Consider the following 22,386-nt stretch of genomic DNA (forward strand, 5'->3'; position numbering starts at 1 on the left):
GGCGTGTCAGGTGGTCCCGCTTGTTTTCCATGGTGGGAGGTGCAGGATAAGCCCACCACTGCGTCCAGCTGCAGGTCACATTTGTAACTCAAATTCTGTTAATTACACGAATGACGCCACATTGGTTAAGGTAGCGGGGGTGGTGTTCAAACTGAAAGGCGCTATATCAAGCTGCCAGTCTAATCGCAGTGTAAAACATATTGAGTCGCGGCACATGTGATCACACCATAGGTGACAGGTGACTTCATGTCGTGTTCAGTATGAAAGGCGCTATATAAAATCACAAGGTGGCCGATTCCATTCTCCTCGTGTGACCCTGAGTGAGTCCCTTGACCTCTCTGTTCTTAAACTGGTTAAGTCGCATGGATCAAACTGCAAGACGCTATATAATTGACAAAGCTGCCAGATTCATCCCCAACACTCAGAGTGTGTATTGAGTGACTGAGAATGGGGTCTCGCTGTCCTGTAGCTGGTGAGTGACTTTATATTATGTTCGGTATGAAAGGCACTATATACAATCACACAGCTGCCTGACGAGTTTTTTTTTTTTTTGGTTCCCTTTACCTTCGCGCGTGTCTCAACCTCATGATGGGGGGGGGTTGGGGGGGGTTGGACTCCCCACCCACTACAACCTTCCATTGGATCTCGTAGACTTGAAGGTTTGAGTATCCAACCTTAAACGAGGGAGTGAGATGTCCTCTCCTCTGTCCAATGCTGGTGCCACCGATTCATTTTATTTTATTTTCTTTATATGATCCAAAGTCCTGGAGACAAAGAATGAGAGCAGCACTCGCAGCTTGGCATCATTCCAGTTGGCACCCCAAGCGAGTCACTCAAATTCCCGGCGGGACAACACAAGGGCCTGATTTGAATATGTGAAGCTATTTTAAAAACCAGACAGAGGAATGAAGCAGACTTCCGCATTTTGCAAGCTGAGATGGCAGCGGAAGGACAGTCTCTTTTTTGTCCAAAGTATTGTCATCCCTTAAATCCTCTTAAGCGACGTCATGTCACCGTATTGTCCACCGACTTCTTTTGAGGTAACCCGGAGGCTCCTGCCATTTTCGCCAAGCGCCCATTGATATTCTTTCTGGAGAAGGTTACCATTCACTGGTCTCTAGTCTTGTATGGTGGGGTTTGCACACAGTGCTTCTGGGATATGTGAGTTAGAAAATGGATGGACGTCCAGGGTATGATATTGAAATGCCGTCGCGTCCGGCCTCGCGATTGTACGGTACAGAAAGTAACTGAAGTTTAACAAGAAAAAGCCAAGTTTGTAGAAGAAAGCGGTGTTCTCTTTTTGCCGTTTTATTCTGCGTGTGTAATAATCCTAGAAGAACCACGTGAACCAAATGAGAATCCAAGTCTAAGAAGTCTTAACCAAGGAATACGTACCACGCAAACATTCAGTTTTTAAACCTAAACAGACTCGGATGCCATCTCTAAGCGTGAGGGCCCAAAGACATCACAATTTCTGTCCATCCTGAAGTAACAAAAGGCACCATTACTACTAACGTATGGAACGGTAGATAAAAAAATAAGTCAATCAAAAAAGAACCGCAAGACATCCCGTGTCACAACTTCTGGCCAGCACCGTGAACAAAGTTCAAAACAAAAAGTGGACTCAATTAAGTCGTAACAATCACAAAACTTCCACTCATATGATTGGTTTTTAAACATCCAGAGACATGAATGAGGTGGGTGGTGCTGCTGTGTTTAACTGTGACAACCATGTGACACTTCCGGCTGTCCTGGGGTAACAATGGGCATTGATACCAATAACAAACGTGAACAAAATGAGTAGCGGAGTCAAAGACGTTCTGACACCTTGAAATTACCACACACAAGTTTGTTTTTATACCACCAGACTCAAACGAGGCGGTTCACCATCTTTAATAGTGACATCTCAGGGACACCCCATGCCGCAACTTCCAGTCGTCTCAAGATACCAATGGGCAACGTTACCAGTAAGATATGGTGCAATAAATAAAAATAAAACACAAACCGAAAATTGAATTCTGTTAACTCCTGACAAGTAGAAGATGCAGGACCGATAGCTATCATGTGAACATTCATCTTCAACATAAATCCAGAGACTCGAACGAGGTGGCTGGTGCCGCCATTTTTAATTGTGCTGACCGCCGACATGACAACTTCCGGCTGCCACAAGCCGTCACAAGCTGACAACGCGCTCCGTTACCAATAAGATACGGCGCAGACTCGCAGAATGAAAACCAGAGTTAATTCAATTCCAGTCATCACGAGATTTAGTACTACAGTGATCCCTCCTCGATCGCGGGGGTTGTGTTCCAGAACCCTCTGCGAAAGGTGAAAAACCGCGAAGTAAAAACTGTATGTTTAGATGGTTATTTTTATATATTTTAAGCCCTTATAAACTCTCCCACACTCTGATAAACATTTCCCGCATAGCTATACAGCATAAACCCTTTATATTCTCTTAGATATTAGGTAAGATTTGTTGAAATTATGTACGTAAACACACTGTTTATATACAGTAAAACCGAAATATTATAGATAAGATATCGAGCGTCTCCGATATCACATATGTTACAGACATTACGATAGACAAGCCTCCAGCAATAAATACGTACAATGCAAGAAAAATAGTATACAGTTACAGTAAACGTACGTAGAAAGTGAGTTATGGGTACTCGACGACTTCCGATAACGAGGAGTTTAATTTTAACTGAGGAGAGCGTCACAGCTCTTCTAAAGGAGCCTCTTCAGGCGACTGTGTAGCACCGCCATCGTTGTTGTCTGGAGTTTCTTCTTCCACTGACAGCGTACTCGGTGGTGTTTTGCGGGTAAAGAACATCGTGATGGGTAGTTGCTGGCGCTGATTTTTCATTTGCGTAAGGAGGTTTTTATACACTTCCATGGCGTTGTCAAGAGCATTTCTAAATTGCAAAGAATGAATCATTTACGGGTCCCATTCTTTAACCAATATCTGGAGATCTTTTGCCATTCCTACAATGGTCGCGAGACGCTCGAGAGTTAGGCCGGCGTCTTCTTCCTGTGCCGAGTCCTCTTGTTCCTTATCTTCCTCACTCGCTGACTTGGTCATCTCGGCCAAATCTTCGTCGCTCGGCATCTCAGAATAGGCATCGAGCAGCTCATTGACGAAACTTAACTCTGTACACAGTGAAACACGTTGATGCTGAATGAACGAGACAAGATTTCCTGGTTAACACAAAGCGGAATTGAATTCTGCACTCCGTCGCTGAGCCAATCGGCACCCAGGAACTTAACCGCGGGCTCTGATGGGTAGTTTCTCAACCATCCGCCAATAGCGTCCCTTGTATGAAATCAACTGGGCAAACCAACTGAGGAAGCATGTACCAGAAATAAAAAGACCCACTGTCCACAGAAACTCGCGAACCAGCGAAAAATCAGTGATATATATTTAAATATGCTTACATATAAAATCCGCGATAGAGTGAAGCCGCGAAAGTCGAAGCGTGATATAGCGAGGGATCACTATAATAACAACCAAACGTATGTTTGTATTTCAACATCCAGAGACTCGAACGAGGTGTATGGAGCCACCATCTTTAATAGTGATGGCACAATGATGTTCAGCTGTCACGAGGTAACAACAACTCCCGTAACCAATAACACGCGGCAGCGTAATTAAAAAAGCTCTTTAGGTTGCCTTCATTTGGTGTCTGCTGTTACTCACAGCAGCTCACAGTGGTGGTGGTGGTCCATCTTGGTATTTGGGTATACGCAGACTGCAGTTACACCCTCAACTAAAATTTACGATTTTGATTTTTCGCCTTCTCCACCTCCTGGTGGTCCTCGGCCTGGTCCTGTTACTCTACTTCCCCTGCTACTTTTCATCAAGGCAGGTCACTTCACCAGGGACATTTTGGGCGGCTCATCCAGGATCATTTAGAAGGGGTGTGAGCGTAACGGGAAGCGAGACCCGAGCAAGTCTGCCGCCGGCGTGTGGTATAAGACCCTACCAGTTGCAGTCAGCAAGGTGAGAGAAAATCTCCCTTTAAGTGAAGCTGGATGAGCATTCGCATTCCACCCAGAAGCTCGCCAGGGTGGCAGCCGGACTGTGAGGCTAGGAATACACGTGAGAGGTTAGTCAAGAGCACCAAAAAACGGTCAACACTGGGAAACGCAAACAGTCAGAAACCAAAGCATGAAACTCAAATTAGAAGTAATAGTCGAAAAGTACAGGCAAGGATCAAAAATCGGAGATTCTACAAATTACAAAAGGCAAAAAAAAAAAAAGGTTTGTGTTGGAATGTGTAAGTTCGGATAAGGAAGCGATCTTTTTGAGCGACTTTCGACTCCAATGTGCTATTGGTTCGATGTGACGAGCTCTGAAGTCACTTGCATAAAGATGACAGAGCAGCCCTAGAAACCGACAGGCGTCCAACACACCCATCCAAGATGGAGGCTTAAAGGGTGAAAATGAAATAAATAATAACACAAAAACTCGATTGTAATTGCAAAAGCTAACGTTGGATTCCTGATTCGCAGTACTGATAACCAAAAATTAGAGCGCAAGATGACCCCAAAAGAACAAGGGAATTGTTCACTTCCTTTTTTGCCGTTTGGTCTACGCGTGTTGAGGATTTGAGACGGAGAGGGACGCGATGCGTGACGTCAGGCTGCTTTCCCATGAGAGCGATCCTGATGCGATAATGGCCTTGTTCCTACAGGTTTACTTATTTTAGAAATCCGTACGTTAAGTGCGTGTAAACCCATGTGAAACAATCGGGCTGATCCCCGGCAATAAGCCAGCCAGCGCATATCTCCCGCTCCCCGATAAGCGCAGACTAAGCTGGGCCCACTGCGGACGATGATGAGATGGCCTGTGAAAGGTGTAAGGTTACCCAAACTTTCCATTGTGGAATTTTTTCCCTCCCTCCTCGGGGAATACTAGCTGACATGTTGGAGAATGTTGGCATGGCGTAACATTCAGGTGCACTCGGGGACTCTGCATTTCAGTGTCGGAGTATTTTTACATTGTTTGTTGATTTACTCTGTCAGTGAGACACGTAATTACATATTTGTCTTTTTTTAAATATGAGCTGTATTCAAAAATAACCGGGAGTAGAACTTAGTGATGCATCGGTAGAGGATATCCAACCCACGTGTTTATAACAGCATCTTGGAGCTCAAAGGAGGGCCAAATAACTTCATGGATGGCCGACTCCAACTCCGGCGACATCCCGAGATCAGTTGTTGAGTGTCTGTGACTGTTCCGCTAGAAAAAGAATGATATGCGGACAAGAAGACAGCAGGCAAAGATCTGGAACCGGGAAGTCAGACGCAGTCGTCAAGCCAAAAGTCTGAATTCTAAATCAAAGTGCGCCCTCATCTCTTGCATGGATTTGGTTTGCCAAGGACACAATCAGAAGTACAACGTGCTTAGGTTTCACTCTGTGAACTCTGATGATGATGATGATGAAGAAGAGTTTGTCACGAGCTTTATACCCACAACCCTGTGATGTCACAGTTACTCTCCTCCCGGGCTGTTACCAAGCAACGCAGTGGCAACCGCGTCACAAAATGCTGACGAGAGACACACAAAACTAACTCGATCAAATGAAATCAGTTCCAGTCAGGAAAACCGTTAACAGAATTGGAATCTGCATGTTTGAAAATCTGCGTAGTGCAAGAAAAGACAAAAAAAAAAAAGTTTGAAAGACGTACCTGATGGAAAGCAATGGTCTACGGTGGCTGACACAGGTGTTGGGGAACGTTCTAGCTTCGATAAATCAAATGATCATTTAAAAATGGCGTCTTGTTGATTCCGGTTGTCTTTTGTTTGGCACTAAATTTCCTTGAACATCAAACATATATTAATTGTCAGGCACCCTCAGGGCTCTACACTGGTAAACACTACCACCTGCCTGAGGGGGGCACTCTTGTTTACCAATCTCTCTTTGTATCCTCAGTTCAGGAGAACCTCAAATGGAAAGTGAGTGACATCACTTCCGGGTCCATGCCAATAGGACCCACCCCTTCTAGGTATCAGTGCCACAAAACCAACCAGGACAGGAAGGAGGCAGTCCCTTTGTTGACGACCAGCGCCTGAGACGGAGCGCTAAGAAGCACAGGTTTCTTTTCTTGTTTTAGCACCCTCACGTGCTCTTTATTATGGCCCACATTATAGGTGATCTGAGGTGTGCCCTGAGCCCAAACACACCTGACCAGTGCAATCCCATAGAGACAAATGGTGATTTACAGAAATCAAATAAACATTTGGAGAGTAAAATGGAAGGAGCAACATTCCAAATATCAAACCTTATGGGCCTGTCTAACCCGTTTGTTCATAGACTGTACTTGGCCTTGCCCTTCTTTTCTGCATTGGCTTCCTCTTCCTCGCTGCAGGTGCGCCCTCGTCTCTGCTCCTCCCCTGGCTCTGAGCTCACGTGGCGTGATGTGAGGAGGTGGAGGCCCTGATGAAGTTAGTATTTCTGGCAGTAGTCCAGGAAGCACAGAGACTACAGTTCCCAGAAGTCTTTAGGGGAGCCATAACTATTGCAATGGGATAGTGTTGCTGCTGCCCACTAGTGACCAGTGAAATGACTACAATTGTTGAGTTCACCGTCAGAGGACGGCCTCTTAGTGTGACACCCCATTCAGGACCCATACTGGGCCCCAGTTCAAGCTGCTATCTGGCTCCCTGGTATTGTGTATATATGTTTGTGCGTGTTGTCAAGTATGCACACCTATGAACCAGTTTTGGGAAGAAGGCTCCGCCCCTTCCATCCTAGATTCCATAAAAGGAGGCGCTCATTTTGGACCCGGACCTCAATGGAGACCGAGCACCCACTGAAGAGCTGTGCCTTTGGGCTATTGAAGCCATAGAAATCTGAGTGCTGAGGGCCTTTGTATTTGTTTTGCTTCTGTTTGGCACCCCGACATTTCATTGGTACCCTTGGTCTATTTTCGCCAGTTCACAATACAGATATATTGTATACAGTACACACACACACACACACACACAGTGTTACAATATTTTCATAACAGTGATAGATGCCGAAGCTCTCAGCTCAGCTGCTTGCCAGGAGTCCCCAGGGATGACCACAAAGGTACCATATGGGGAGGTCTGCTGCCAATGCCCATACCTACCGTAGTGGGCTCGCTCCATACGAGCTCCGCCAGTCTCTCCCTCACACACGCCACAGCGACAAGCTACTCAGTCCACCTCTCCTTGGCAAATCCAAGCCAGGGAACCAACTTAAAGAGGTGGTCTCCCCACAAACGGTTCACACCTCACAGGGTACCCGGGGGGTGAACCAAAGGAGGACTCCATTGGCTCAAGTGAGTTGTCGGGCTTGTGCAGCTTTAAGTTCCAGGATTTTATTAACAATCATACAGTTCTGCAGTCTGGCCACCAGGAGGTGTAGTAACTGGCAGGTCATTCAGAAATCCTGTAAAATCATTTGTTTGACATTAAGACTAATTAGACTAATAAGAAAGAATATAAATATAATGTACATAAATAGAAAAATATCATAAATACATTTTTAAAAAGTTTCACCTGCAGTCCATTTGTATTGCTCTTGTCTCATTACAGCCTAAGCTCCGCCCTTCAGTTAGCCTCTGACCCCTCCCCCATCTGGCTCTGTTGCTAGACAACACAGGTCATTTAGCAGTCATGTGATGCAAATGGGCAGAAGACAAACAAAAAAAAAAACAAAAAACTGGAGCAGCAGAGAGAGAGTACAGTGTGAGTATGGAGGCCATTTGTCATCCAGGGCCACACTGGCATCAGGCAGGAGCCAACCCACCACAAGGCCCACACAGCGCCACCAATCGGCCTACCATGCCTGTGTTTTGGATGTGGGCGGAAAACTGGAGGTAAAAAAAAAAAAAGACACAGACACGGAAAGAAAAAGCAGCAAGTGACCAGGCTAGGAATCAAAATGGTCCCCTTTATTGTCATGTGTTGTGATGCAGTCATTGTTTCATTGAAATATTATTCGGTCATTTTGTGTTGTGTATTTGTTGTCTCCTGACCACATTCCTTGTGTTTTGTGGGAGGTACTTTCAGAGAGGCGGGGCCCCCATGATATCTCCACTTGGGTCCGCCCCCAGCCTTTATATTCAGGTTGAGGTGACAAGTCCCTCAGAGCGTCATCGAGAGTTGTGGAGTGAGAATTGTTTATTGTACGCATTTTCTGATTTGATACTTGATTGTTGTTTGGATGCATTTGTATTTTTAGGCAGACTCTTTTTGTTTTTTTTTTTCTTTTTGTGCTTTTGTTAAGATTTTTTTTTTTTTTTAATTAACGGGATACTATTTTGTCTTTGCCTTTTCAAGCCCGAGGTTTTCCAATTATCCTCTCCCTTGAAGAGCATTTTTGTGAATTTGAGAGTTTTAGTTAAACAAACGAATGTGAAGGACTGAATGGCCTCCTCTCGTTTGTCACATTTCTTTTGTTCCATTTTGGGCTTTTGTAAGACATCAATGCCTGCGTGTTGAGTTTGGGGACCAAGCTGCCTGGGGTGAGGCCCGTATCTGAGGCAAACCAGTGAAGTTCTGGTCTGGGTTCGTTTTTTTGTTCCTTTTTGACCATTATGTGTTACAGCATCACATACGAATGATAAGAACATGCCATCTCCACACTGACAGTGGCTATGCTGGCATATGAATCCCAAATTTTACAGCTGCAAGTCAGCTGCACCAACTCACATGCCAACTCCATAGAGGTTGGGATTTGAACCCTGAATTTACAGAGGCATGTCAGCAGCAGTAACTCCTCACTGACAATGAGCAAGCTGGGATTTGAACCCTGGATTTTACAGCTGTAAGCCGGCACCACAGGGAGAACACGTGGAGCACACAAAGGAACTAGGCACAGCATATGAAGCCAGTGTTGTCACCTTACCTGACAATGACATTCAAAGTTCGAAACATGTCTTGGTAAATGTGACTGTTAATGGGCACCCCAGTCAACTTCAACTGCATTCAGTCCAACAGAAGGATGAACAGTATCCATCTATGATCTACTCCACGTTCCTACTGTTTTGAGGTCACCTGGTCTTTTTTTTTTTTGTCACATGACAAGAAGTAACCCCTGGATGGAATGCCAGTCAGTGATAAGAGGGTACTGGGCTTTCATTTTTCCAGATTTTTTTTCCATTTTTTTCCTGGTAATGCAGCCCACGCCTTCCCGTCGGGTCTCGCCCATCACATATTTTCTACGAGCGGGTCTCAACAGTTCCCAGCGGGCCCGAGGGCACCGCTGCGCTCAGGTATTTCCGCTCAGTAGGCCGTCAGACTGGCCTGAGTGCAGCAGGTCGCCTTCAGTGGTCAGTAGGATGAGCCACAACGGGTAGGGCCTGCACTCGGCACTTCAGGGGGGCTTTCTGTTAGACTGTGTTAAACTAACCGGTGTGTCTGCCTTTGTGGGGGTCCTGGAGCCCCCAACCTGCAAATGTCTTCACCCCCTTTGCACAAACTCTACATTTGACAACAGACACCGCACTTGGGTTATTCAGAGCCCTGACGGCAGTCCCGCTGAGGGACCTTAAGAGAGTGACGTCTCCAGAAGAGTCAGCTCAGGCATCAAAGAGCTCAAGCTGCATAGGTGGGAGGGGGCGACAGGGTCCTAAGGCACTGGGGTGCACTTACTTTTACACACATACCTTCTGCAGGTTTACTCTTTTTTGGTGAATAAAGTCAATGACATCTGCTCAGAAGTGAAGGACTCGGTGAGGATCAGTGGACTGTCACTTACGACAAGACACCGGGGTGAGGTGCTTAGTTTTTCAAATCATTATACGTAATGTGCATTTGTTCATTTTTAATGCTTTACACGTGTGTGTTTCTAACACTATCACCTGTACATGTGCCTTTGAGTCCTGATTATTGCTGCACAACTCTGTACATATTCATGATTATGTATATCTGCGTATAAGCAGGTGTGTGTGGCTGGCACAATAGTGCGCTGGTCTGCACTTCCTCTTCACAGAGTCTTACCTTCAAACGTTGTGCCGGGTCATTGTCTGCATGTTCTCCCCATGTCCATATGGCACCTCCTCTCTTAATTCCTAAGATTCACACCTCAGGTGGACTGACAACCCCAAACCGGTTCTACGTGTGCGTCAGCGGGAGCTGTGATGGCCTGGTGCCCTCTACTGGCACTGCGCCTGGTGCTGCTGGACTTGGCTTCAGTGGTCTGCATAGTCCCCAGATCTCAACTCTACAGAGTTTCTTTGAGATGAGGGGCATAGGACCATTGGCAGCAAGATTGTGGAGCCATCCGATCTGCAGCAACTGCGCTTGGCACATCATCTCCACATGGCACAGCATTCCTGACTAGCACATGACATATTTTGTAGAATCCACGGGCACACAAACCCCTGCCGTTCTGAAGGCCCACTAGATAGGTGTACCTAATAAACTGGCCACTGGGTGCACATCAGATGTATTGAGGTGGAAGCTCGGGGTCTGAGTGTCTCGTGTACATTCACGTGTGTGTAGCTCTCTGTGGCTTTCCGTGATAATGTACGCCTCTGTGTGTTTAATTGTATGTATGCAGTCGCGTCACATGGATGCTCACATGCACACGGCGGTCTGTGCACATTAACATTAGAGCTGTGATCGGACCGCTTGTCATTATTAACATATTGCTGCGCTCGTGTGGGTGCCCATTCATTCGCCCAGCCCTGGAGGTGCCCACTTGTTTTCCCCTGACAGCCGCGCGCCTGTGATTAGCAATGCAGAGAAAGACTGGAGCCGTACAGAAGTTCTAATAATAGCCTTCTCTCCAGCTTCATTTGACTAGCAAGCCTGGCATTACCAAGAAGGAGCTTGCATAATGAGACAAATACGGTGGGCCGTCAACGTGGGGAGAGCTGATGGCCAATAAGCAAAGCATCGAGTCATAACAGTGCATGACAACGTCAGCAAAATCTGCCGTGAAGGGGTGCCCGGCTGGCACGATGGTATAAGGCAGGAACGATTCCTGTGATCAGCCTGCAGGACAGACGGACACTCTGGCAGCAGTAAAAGGCTCTGCACAAGCCATTACAGGGGACGGCAGGTTGTTAAGGGGCCCTGTGCCCTGCACAAAGGGCATTAGGTAGTGGGCACTTGCACAGCTGAGTGAGAGAGCTGAAGCCTCATGAGAAACATACAATGCCACCCCCAGTACACTAGAGGGCAGACAGCCCAGCACATCCCAGAGATCCCTGACTAGCTTTTTTGGACAAAGTGAGGACTGGAAGGAAATGGAAGGAAAACAGCAACACCTCCTGAGCACCAGAGGGCACACAGGACCACCCCTAAAACAGACTGCTGGGGCACAGCCTTGGAGACCTGGGGCTGCAAGATCCACCAAAGGACTGGGGAAGCAGGGACCACAGAGGCCACTAGAGGGAGCTCCAATTTGGTGCAATTTGAAGGTTGAGGGGATGAGGATTAAAGACGCCAGGGGCCAACAAAAGGAGAAGGGCAAACTGGCACAGGTAGAAAAGCAGGAGGTTCAGAGGTACAAATTAGGCACTTGGGAATGGGACAGTCACTCCACTCGTTACAGAGAGCTCAGATTGTCAAGGCAGGTCCACAGGGATAGACCGGGGGTTTAAACATATTGAGGCAGGTTCAGAGGGTTCATCTTACTGAATAAACAGGGGTTCAAATATGTACAACCCACTGGACAGACAGGACTCCAAATCTGTCAAGGCCAATCCACCGTGACTATCCTGCCAGACAGACGGGATCACAAATATGAAGGCAGGTTCAGAGGAGACACCCACTAGATAGAAAGGGGTCCAAACCAGTCAAGGCAAATGCAGAGGGGCAATCCTAACAGATAGGCAGGGGTTTCTAAGCTGTTGTGAAGGCATGCCTAGGTGGGCAGATGGTAAAGGGCAGGAGCGAGTCCTGTGACCGGCCTCCAGGACAGAGGGACACTTTAGCAGAAAGGTTGTGCACAAGCAAATACAGTAATACAGGGGGATGGCAGGTCGCTAGGGGGCGCTGTGTCAAGTACAAAGGGCATCAGATTGGGGCACTAGCACAACTGAGCAAGAGATGAAAGCCTCAACAGAAGCATGCAATGCCTCCACAGGACACTAGAGAGCAGGCAGGCAGCCCAGCACATGCCAGAGACCCCCGACCGAGGCCAAGAATGTCTGAACAACAAGTTTTGGGATTTATCTGAGTGTATTTTCTTGGCTGTGTTTGTTTGTTCCTCTCATGTGTATTTTGTATTTCTCGGCCTCATTTCCTTGTAGTTCCTTTTTCTATTATGTGACCAACCATTGGTTTGTATTCCCTTGAGACTTTTATTGTTTAATAAATTTATTAATTTCTATTTAGGTTAACCTCGGATCTCATGGTTTCTCTTCCTTGTTTGCAGTCCAAAGCCATAAGAGCCGAGACCATTTATTATTGTCTGACTGTTAGCATTGTGGCGGATGGCCAGTGCACCTCTTCTGTATATGGTCAGGGGGAAGAGACATGGACTGATCAGTACCTCCCCCAGGACGCTAGATAGCAGCCCCCCTGGGTGGCACTGGTGCCTCGGATTCGGTGGGAGATGGAGTTCTCTGGGATCCGGGGGTGCCACCAGGGGGCACTGCAGTAGTTCCTGAGTCCATGTGGGCGGTTCTTCCACCACACCGGGAAGTGCAGCCGGAAAAGGGTCCTCAAACACCTGAAGCACTTCCGGGTGGGCTATAAAAGGAACCAGCAGCCACCACTCCGGCAGCCAGAGTCAGGAGGTGGGAGACAAAGCTTGCTGGAGAGGAGTGGTGGAGAAAGAAAGAGAAAAGGAAGAAGAAGAAGAAAGTACTGGGCGTTGCCCTCAGGCGAAGAGTAAGACAAAGTAAAAGCACTTTTATTTTTCTAAGTGTGCCTCCCGTGTCTGTCTGTGTCGGGTCAGGTGTTGACGCCTTTTGTCACAGCGTGTATTTCAGCTTTATTATTTATCGCCTTTCATTTCTATGTACCTATTAATCAGTCATATGGTGCCTTTCACATCCATAACTGTCTATCAAACGTAACTGTCCATTATATAGTGCCTTTCGATTCTCTCTGTTAATGCATGCATGTCACACCTGTCTCTCTCTTAATAATATGGAGGTTTTCACATCTCCTTTGCCTTCTTTCTACATATTATAGAGTGCCTTTCATATCAATGTCTATAACATTATACATTTCATGTGTTCATCTTTCCTTCTGCTACATAGCACCTTGTACATCAGACCGACTGTCTTACATATTTATTATATAGCACCTTTCACATCGGTCATATAGCAGATTTTGTATCTATCAGTCTATCATACGGCGCCTTTCACATCTCTGATATGTAGGACCTACTACTGTAAACTGCCATATGTCAATTATAGAGCGCCTTTCACATCTGTATGTGTGTACTCCATAGCACCTATCATATTTATTAATCATAAAGCACCTTTCACATGCATCTGTGTATTGAAGAATGTCACTCCCATCTACATCTATTATACTGTATAGGACATTTCAGAAGTAACGACCTACTGTATAATGCCTTCTGTCAACTATAGAGCGCCTTTCACATCTATATGTATGTACTACTTGGTAGCACCTTTCACATTTATCAATTATAGAGTGCCTTTCACATTTATCTATGTTACCGAGTGTTTTTCCCATCCACCTCTATAATATAGTGCCTTTAACGTCTGTCCTACTATTTGTTAGCGATTCTGTGCTGACCATTAAGTGTGAGGGTCTCTTGGACTGACCGCAGATTTCCTGCACTTCCATCTGGATTGCACCTCATACCAAGCAGATGGACGGCTTACATAATCTCTCATATCTCTGGTGCACAAACATGTAGAGAACTCGTCTGCTGGAGAAGCCAAGTGAATCTCACAAATGGCATCTGACACGACATGTGTTGACATGTGAAAGAGACTCTCAAAGGAAAAGAGCTCAATAATCTGTCTAGGTGATCTGGCTGGCCTCGTTCAGATGGTAGCCGGGGGGCATTTGCACAGCTCCTTTCTTCCTTAAGAGTGACATGCTTGTAGGTGCAAGGTCATAGTGTGCCTCGAGGAGACGCATCACTGCGAGCAAGCATGCGCTGCTAAGGGACACGGCTGGAGATGCCCTCACACGCGTACTGCCGCTTCACTAGAGAGTGACCGACTGAACCGGCGGCTGTGCGGTGAGACATGCAGTGCGTTTTTAGTAAGCGGATTGTCTGTGGGACGACCACTCCAAAGTGCTGTGAATAAATATTTGCCCCCTTCCAGACATCCTCTTGTTTTAAATAGATGTCACAGCAAATAGCTTCAGATCTTTACACAAAATGTATTACTAGATAAAGGGAACTGGAGTAGAACTTGACATATTTATGTCATAAAGTTAAACAGCACCTGGATTACTTACCCAGCACCTTACTTCCTCACTCAGGTACGTGACTAAAGTTCATTGATATTTCGACTCCACTGCCTGTTAATCTAAAGCTGGTTCCATATTAACCCTCACCATGACAGTGAAGTTGTCACTACAAGGTTTCTAAAAAAGCACTAGGCCTCTTCTACTCCCTTCAGGGGTCACCACAGCGGATCATCTCTTCCTATCCTCGTCATCTTGCTCTGTCACACCCATCAGCTGCATGTCCTCTTTCACAACATCCATAAACCTTCTCTCAGGCCTTCTTCTTCCCTGGCTGCTCTATCCTTAGCACCCTTCTCCCAGTATCCCCAGCATCTCTCCTCCTCACATGTCCAAACCAACGCCATCTCACCTCTCTGACTTTGTCTCCCAACTGTCCAACTTGAGCGGACCCTCTAATGTCCTCATTTATAATCCTGTCCAGCCTCATCACACCCAATGCAAATCTTAACATCTTTAACTCTGCCACCGTCTCCAACCCGTATAACATAGGTGGTCTCACTACCGTCCTGTAGACCTTCCCTGTCACTCTTGCTGATATCCGTCTGTCACAAGTCACTCCTGACACTCTTCCCCACCCACTCCACCCTGCCTGCACTCTCTTCTTCACTTCCCGTGTGTGTAACTAACTCAAAAACAGAAGCAATGAGGAAGGGGCCAAATATTTTTTCACAACACTCTACTTGGTCAGGCTACTTTCATGATGTATTTTTGTAACTTTCATCAAACCAAACTCCATAAAACTGAGTGCACGTCACTCCTTTTTTCTGATCATTCCATTGGTTCCCTGAAGCAGCACATTGATGCCAGGCCTCCAAAGTAGTCAATGGGTCAGCATCTGTATACACAGCAGTATACGGAGACTCTTGTGAGATCCTCTGCTCCTGGTCATCCACTCAGGGCTGCCGACAACCTGCGCTCTGTGTGGCACTGAATGTCAATCCAGACTCTTCATGGCTGGCACAGCGAGCTGCTCACCTCCATTCCGAATTCGGACCCCCTCAGTGTTTTTAAGGGCTACTTGAAGACCCTCTTTTTTGGTGAATTCCTGCCTAAATGCAGTTTTACAGCTCGACTTTTATCTTGTTGAGAGCTCTTCAACTGCGCTGATCAACTTTGTTTTGCACAGCGACCCCAAGACTAACGTTTACTAAATGATGGGGAGCTCGTGCTTAAGTTGCTTTGGATAAAAGTGTCAGCTTGCTTAGCTTTCGAATAAACGTAGGCTATGTTGAAACAAACTACCAAATAACAGTGAAATTGTCACAACATCTCCGAGGGGGCCAAATGTGGGAGACGAGCTTCACTACCGCGAGCCAGAACGACGGGAATGTTTGGTGATGGGATGCATAAAGCAAAATTCTTAAAACAAATTTCTAAAATGGCTCTTAACAGCCATGCTAATGGCAGAGTAAAGCCAGAGGCACCATCAAGTACAATCGAAAAGGGGAAAAGAACAGAAACGTAAACGTAACAGAAACACCACAAATGTCAGGTGGTGCCATCCAAGCGATCATTCGAGACAATGGCTTGCGGTTTGTGTTCCCCATCTAGGGAGTTTACCGTACCCACCTCGTGTGTGCGGTTTGGATTTTATTACCTCACGAACGCTGCTTAGCCTCAGGTCACGCGTATGCTTCAGACCACCATCCAGAGGTCAAGCTAAACTTATGTAAAGAGTCCGCCGTCGAGTGGCACCCACAAAACCGCTCGCTGAAACCTCAAACTCGTTTGGCATTAAAAGCGACAGCAGTCGTTCACATCCACGCGCACTTAGTGTGGACACGCAACCCTGTACGCCTGCAAAATGCAAAGTTTCTATTGGACCGCCGCCTTTTCTTCTACCGTTCAATTCGTTGGTTTGCCTGCCTATCATTTTGCAAAGCGAAGGGCGGGTAGACCGGAAAACACAAAACTGCGAATCGAATTGGCCTGCCGCACGCCCTCATCTGCAAAGCCTCATTGTGATTGGTTTCTTTGATTGTCACTCGTAACCGCCGCTAGAGAAGGGCGGGCTTGTGGCTTCCGTGTCAACTGTGCGTCTTTTTTCGTTTGCGGAGTGGGAGGAGACCTTTGGCGTTCGCTTGTGAATTTGAAGTTAATTAATTAAGAACAAAGTTGGAAGTAAGCAGGAAGAGCTGTCAGCGGACGATTGTGCGAACGACGCTGCATGTCTACGAAAAGCTGCTCCGAGAGGGAGCCGGTTGTCTCTCGGCCGCCGGCGAGGAGGGCTGCGCTTCGAATTTCTTCCGACCTTTGCGAATAAACAGCAGCTGCAGGCAATCCGGACACCGCGCAGCCGTTCACATGGCCACCGTTCGCACGTGAAAGGAGGGAAAATCGGTTTGACCAAAACGCGCCGCTCTCCTGAGGATCTGCTCGCGCAACCTGTAGATCTGGCACGCAGAGATATGGTCACGGTGTCGTGCGGCTGCAATCTCGGTTATATCATCGGCGACAAGAAGAGAGCCGCGACTGGCCGAGTGTAGGATCGCCAGCCCCGCACGTGTACGGATCGGATCAAAACAAATCCAGCCCCCCCACCACCCCAGGGATCTGCTCAATGGGCGCTATCGGGGGATTTATAAAGGCGTCATTTGATCTGTTGAGAGCCTGAACTCGGCAATCGCGGTGGACTTTGGCATTCCACGGCACTCTTCCCTGGTGGCCCTGAATCGGAGACAAGCTTACAGTCGTCCCGGTGGAAAATGTCGGCAATCTCGGCGGCCGAGAAGGTGGACGGCTTCACCCGTAAATCCGTGCGCAAGGCGCAGAGGCAGAAGCGCTCGCAGGGCTCGTCTCAGTTCCGGAGTCAAAACAGTGTGATCGAGTTGAGTCCTCTTCCGCAGCTGAAAGGTAAGAAAGAATTCGGAAGGGAGTGAACCCGTGTGATCTCGGGGTGAGCTTAACCGTACGGGCACCGGATTTGGGTGGGAGAAGGCAGGGGTGGGGGGTTCTGTTAGTCGGTTGCCTTTTCTTTAGAGTTTAGACCGCCCAACATCAACGGTCGGGTGCTGTCACCACTGTCACCGTAGCCCCTCCTCACTTTAATTTGGTTGCAGAAAAAAAAAAATATGAAGCCCGAACAGGGCTCGTGCTGGAAAGAGGGTTTCTTTCATAGATCTGTCGAATGCTCGGTGTTGTGCTTCAGTTACAAGATAACATCGAGCCCGTCAAGTGTTCCTCGTACATTTGAACTTTTGAAATGTTGCCTAAACAGCACACGATCAGAGCGTTGCTGGCTTCTTCCATTTACTGCCAATGTAGCGCTTTGTTGTGGCCGCAAATGTAGACGATCGCGATGGTAACGTCGCCACCCCCCAGCTGTGTATTAAAAAAAAAAAAATGAAGCGATCTTCAGTATGAACGACTCTCCCCGCCCCATCCAGGACAGCGTGCCCTGTTTGGCGAGACTGGCAAGGGAGACGGAAGGGCACTCGGCAGCACGGTGTCTCCGGGAAGTGGCTTGTCACACGTCGTGAAGCCATCGCGTTCATCCGGCATACCAGCCAGGCCGTCCAAAACACAACTACTTTACTCCGTCATACTCTGTTGATCTTTCCATTTAATCTCTAAATTAGAAGCCAATTCTAAGCATTCGTGTCATTGGTTAGTATAGCGTTAATCATGGGGTTAGTATAGCGTTAATCATGGCGCCCACCAGCACATGGTGCTATACATGGCAAACGGTTTTTTGTGCCATTATTGAAGAGGTTTATAAAGGTACCAAGGACAGTCTTCTTCTAATGAAGTGAACAGGACCCCGTAGGCAGTTAGCAGCATTGTTTGGTGAACAATTGACAGGACTGAGCTGGCAGTCCTGGGACCCCTGGTCTTACTGACCTCATGGCTAGTGAAATGTTCAAGAGGTTCAAAAACATGGCCTGAAAGTCTGAGATAATTGAAGGGACAGCATGAAGTATTGGGGTGAGCAAAACAAAAAGACAGCCCTGAAGGTCCCCTCTTGCCTCTCAGGTGGCCTGGCACACCCACTTGCCCATTAGTCTCTCTTTTGCTCCAGCCTAAATTGTCTTTGCCAGTCAAGCCCTTGTGCCAACTTACCTGCTGGACCATTAGCCAGGAGTATTCTTTAAACACCACACTTTTTCAACATGTTTGGCATACTCCTCTGGTGGCTGCCATTTTCCTACATTGCAGCCCAAGTGAGCTCTCCTGTTAGTCAAGGGGGCTTTCTATTTGACAGCATCAAAGAGAACCATAGCGGACAGTGTGGCATAGTGGTTAAGGCTTTCACTTTGAACTTCAAACCTTGAGGTCATGGGTACAGATCCTGCTATTGGCACAGTGTGACCCTTAGCAAGTCAATTCACTTGCCTGTGCTCAAAGTGGAAAAACAAAAGAAATGTAACCAACTCTATCTCAGATGTTGTAAGCCATCTTGGGTAAAGATTTCAGCCAAACAGTAAGTAACTGGCTGTGCCACCCATCTGTGACGGGTTGAAATCTAAGTAATTAACACTGAGCTCAGTGTTAACGTTTGCAGTGCACCGACCGCGTAATGCGTATGTCTCTGTTATATGCCATTTGGTATGGGATTCGTAAAAGCAGTGTTCGCATTTGTGCCATCTGTTGGAATGACAAGTGCAATACATATGTCACTGTTCTGTGCGATTTGGTGTGGGATTCATAAATGCAGAGTTTATATTTGTGATGTGCCATCTTTTGGAACGACAAATGCAACACATATGTCTCTGTTATATGCTGCTTGGTATGGCTTTTGTAAAAGCAGCATTGATGTTTGTGGTGTGCCATTTCCTGGAATGAAAAATGCAATGCACATGTCTCAGTTATGTGCTGTTTGTTATGGGATTCATTAAAGCAGAGTTAACATTTGTGATGTGCCATCTGTTGGAGTGACAAATGCAATGTATATGTCTTTGTTGTATGGGATTTGTAAAAGCAGTGTTGATGATTATGATGTACCACATGTTGGAATGACGGAGGCATAGCGACCATATAGACACAATGACACTTCATTAAGGTGGCTAATCTTCCGGCGTGGCCTGTGTCATTTTTCACTGAGCAGCTTTTTATGGTACAGTTTAGACTTTATTGGGCTCATTTCAGTGCTAAAAATGGAAGGTCCCTTAGAAAATTTTTTGGTGGTGTTCAGTCAGTCGGTTCAGGGCAAGTGCCATACTGTTCATTCCCTGACTATTGAGAAGTATCCATTCTCTGAAGCTACTAGTCAATCACAGGAGTGTGCACTGATTTGACCTTAGCACTGGGTCCAAGTTGAGTGCCATGGGATGGGATGCCATGTTGTTGTTGTTATTTATGATGATAATGTCAAGGTATCCAGTCCTCCATTTTCTGGGTGCATTCTGCCCACCGCAGGGTCATGCAGAGACAGAGCTAATGTTCTAAGTTGTTATTGACCATGGCAGCCATTAGCCTGTCACAGCAACGTTGGGTCCAAAGCAGGAGTCAACCCTGGAAGGTATGCCAGTCCTTTTCGGGGTCGTTCTTCTTATTATCCATCTCTCTGTCCATTTTCTAAATCCAGTTAGTCCTTTCCAGGCTCGCAGAGTGGCAGAGCTTGTCCCAAAGGCACCGAGCCAACACTGGGTGGGATGCCAGGCCATCTTTACTATTTGATTTGTCTCTGTTGGTCCATTACCGAGGGATTTTGTGCAAGGGGTACTTGGGGCAAGTCAGGGTCCAGCCCTGAATGGGATGCTGGTGCTTATTAAGCAGAAATAGAGGATTTCAGGAGTCCCCACGTACTTTGAATGACAGAGAGACTTTAGTGAAGGGTAAGCCTGAGAAGCTAAGCCGAGGTTTGTGGCCCGACGCACAGACGCAAAGCGCGGAACTGATGATCAAAAATGAAAGTTCAACTGACGACGAGAGCAGCCGCCTAATGCAGTAATCTGCGGGCCACAAGCCGCCCATTTGCTGTCAGCGGTGGTGTTCTCGTTTATCTTTATATAGCACCTTTCACAGGGTGGAGGCCAACAAACCGCTTCAAGAGTACTGGGCAGTGGCCGAATCACACCTGTCATGAGGACGAGCGACTCGAAATCTGGACAGACCTGCACGTTTTCTGTTTTTTTTTCTTTCTTTTTTTTTTTTTGCATGTGTCCTGCCCCTTTTTTTAAAGAAGAATGCAGAAACAATCCAGTGTTGAGAAGTTGTGCCTGAGGTGGCATGGCGGCTTAATCATTTACCCTGGGAGTGTTCAAGTTTAGTCGCTTAGGAACGCAAGAAGCGGGTCCTTTAGAAAAGCAGCTGGCAGGAAGACGACGGGAGAGGAAGGCGGATGGTGGAGAGACGAGCTGGCTGGGTTAAGAAATGAAGGTGACGGATGGTCGGTGGGCGAGAGGGAAGTCCACCTCTTGGAAGGCCCTGTGCTCCTGGATCTGGCAGATCCCGGAAATGTTAAATTATAGGGAATGATTGTAGAGGGAGAATAAAAGGTGATGAATCATCTTGTGTGTGTGTGTGTGTGTGTGCGCATGGAGCTCAATGCCCGGCTCCTATCATGGAGATTTTCTGGGCCTCAGTGGTCAGCTCCTCTCATGCCAATTGGGGAGTCGCATCATCCGGTGTCAGTGTAGGAATCACTAGGACCCCAAGTTGTGTGTTCTAACGCCCGCCTGTCCCAGCACTGAATACAAGGCAGGAAACTCCCCTGGACAGGTGTGCCAGCTTGAGAAAGTTAGATGGCGCCGATTTCTAGTCAGATGCACCAGGTGGGCTCAACCAGGGAGTCCTGCTGATGACATATGGCAGGCCACCTAGCACACTGGGATCTGTCGGGAGGCTGGTCAAACCTCCAGGCCAACAGGTGGTAGCATTTGGACCCCCCTTCTCATTGGGGAAAAAGAAAGGAAAAGACGAACCCCCACCACATATTCCAGATGGCTGTGCTCCTGTAGTGTGGCTCCGCTTTGGATAACTGCAGGGATGAGTGGGACCTGTGGGTCTCTCTGGGTTTATGGCATCTTCAGCCACAGATCCAGAGTTCTGGGTTCAAATCCTGCCCATGTCCAAGTTCTTTTCCTTTTCTTCTTGCGTTCCAAAGACGTGATTGGCCTGGCATGACTGAGCACAGGTGTGTGAGTGAGTGTGTGTTGCCCACTGCCGGCTCCTCCGCTATCCTGAGCGGTCTCAGTAAGTGATTGATTTAAGGCTGTAAGTGAAGCGGAGTTAGTAAAGTTAACAGTCCGCCATTCAGCTTGTTGTAAGCCTCTGTGCCGCCTGGCACAGCTATACCCGTTATAGTGTTACTCCCAAACTGGAGGGTCAGGTCAGGCTAACTGTGCTTGTAACATGAAGAAGTGTCATTTGTGACACACCACTTGCTATTTTTGCTCCCAAGGTTCTCCCACATGCTGACGTGAAGTGGCCACAGAGTGACTGATATGTCATCGTGTCGAACACTATTGAAATTTCAAACCAGCAGCAACTGTGGAGGGCGTGTGGAGGTTAAGACAAAAAAAAAAAGTCAGCAGAGGAAGACGTCATTTGTGTCCTGGTAAAATTGGAGTCCTGGCAAAAGATTTCTGTTGCCTTCAATATCATCTCATGGGGTTCTCGAATGCGAATGCGTGTCTGGGGACGACTCGCTAAAACGTTTGTAGTGAATTGCAGCAAAATCCACCGCTGAAAGGTCTCCATTCGCCCACACGATTTCTTCCTAAAAACACACCCCTGCAGTCTGTGCATTTTAAATGTCCGGGGTCCAACTGAAAACTCAAGCGAAACAAATTGAAAAAGAAACTGAACAAAAGACTTGGCACTGACAAAAATGACAAAGCTTCAGCTAAGTGATTTGGATAGGAATACGAGCAACAAGCTGGTTAAGTTTGCAGATGGTACAGAGATGCGTGGATTGGCAGATAATTGAGAATCTGCTAAATCATCAAAAAGGGACTTGGACAGCAGACAGGTCTGGGCAGATTTGTGAACAATGAAATGTAAAGTGTGACACGTAAGAAGTAAAAATGTGAAGTTTGAATACACGATAGGAGGTT

At 47.0% G+C, this 22,386-nt stretch overlaps 1 protein-coding gene across 1 annotated transcript in view; it reads left to right on the top strand.

Annotated features, from left to right (window-relative positions):
- Positions 1 to 16,423: 16,423 nt before the first annotated feature.
- ppp2r5a (protein phosphatase 2, regulatory subunit B', alpha isoform) overlaps positions 16,424 to 22,386 on the top strand; it is a 73,170-nt gene continuing 67,207 nt past the window's right edge. The window contains exon 1 of the mRNA XM_039738366.1: positions 16,424 to 17,242. Within this exon, the coding sequence (XP_039594300.1) occupies positions 17,095 to 17,242 (148 nt within the window). The 5' untranslated portion in view covers positions 16,424 to 17,094. The remainder of the gene's footprint in view (positions 17,243 to 22,386) is intronic.

The sequence above is a fragment of the Polypterus senegalus genome, chromosome 16 (genome assembly GCF_016835505.1).
Source record: "Polypterus senegalus isolate Bchr_013 chromosome 16, ASM1683550v1, whole genome shotgun sequence".
Lineage (NCBI taxonomy): Eukaryota > Metazoa > Chordata > Cladistia > Polypteriformes > Polypteridae > Polypterus > Polypterus senegalus.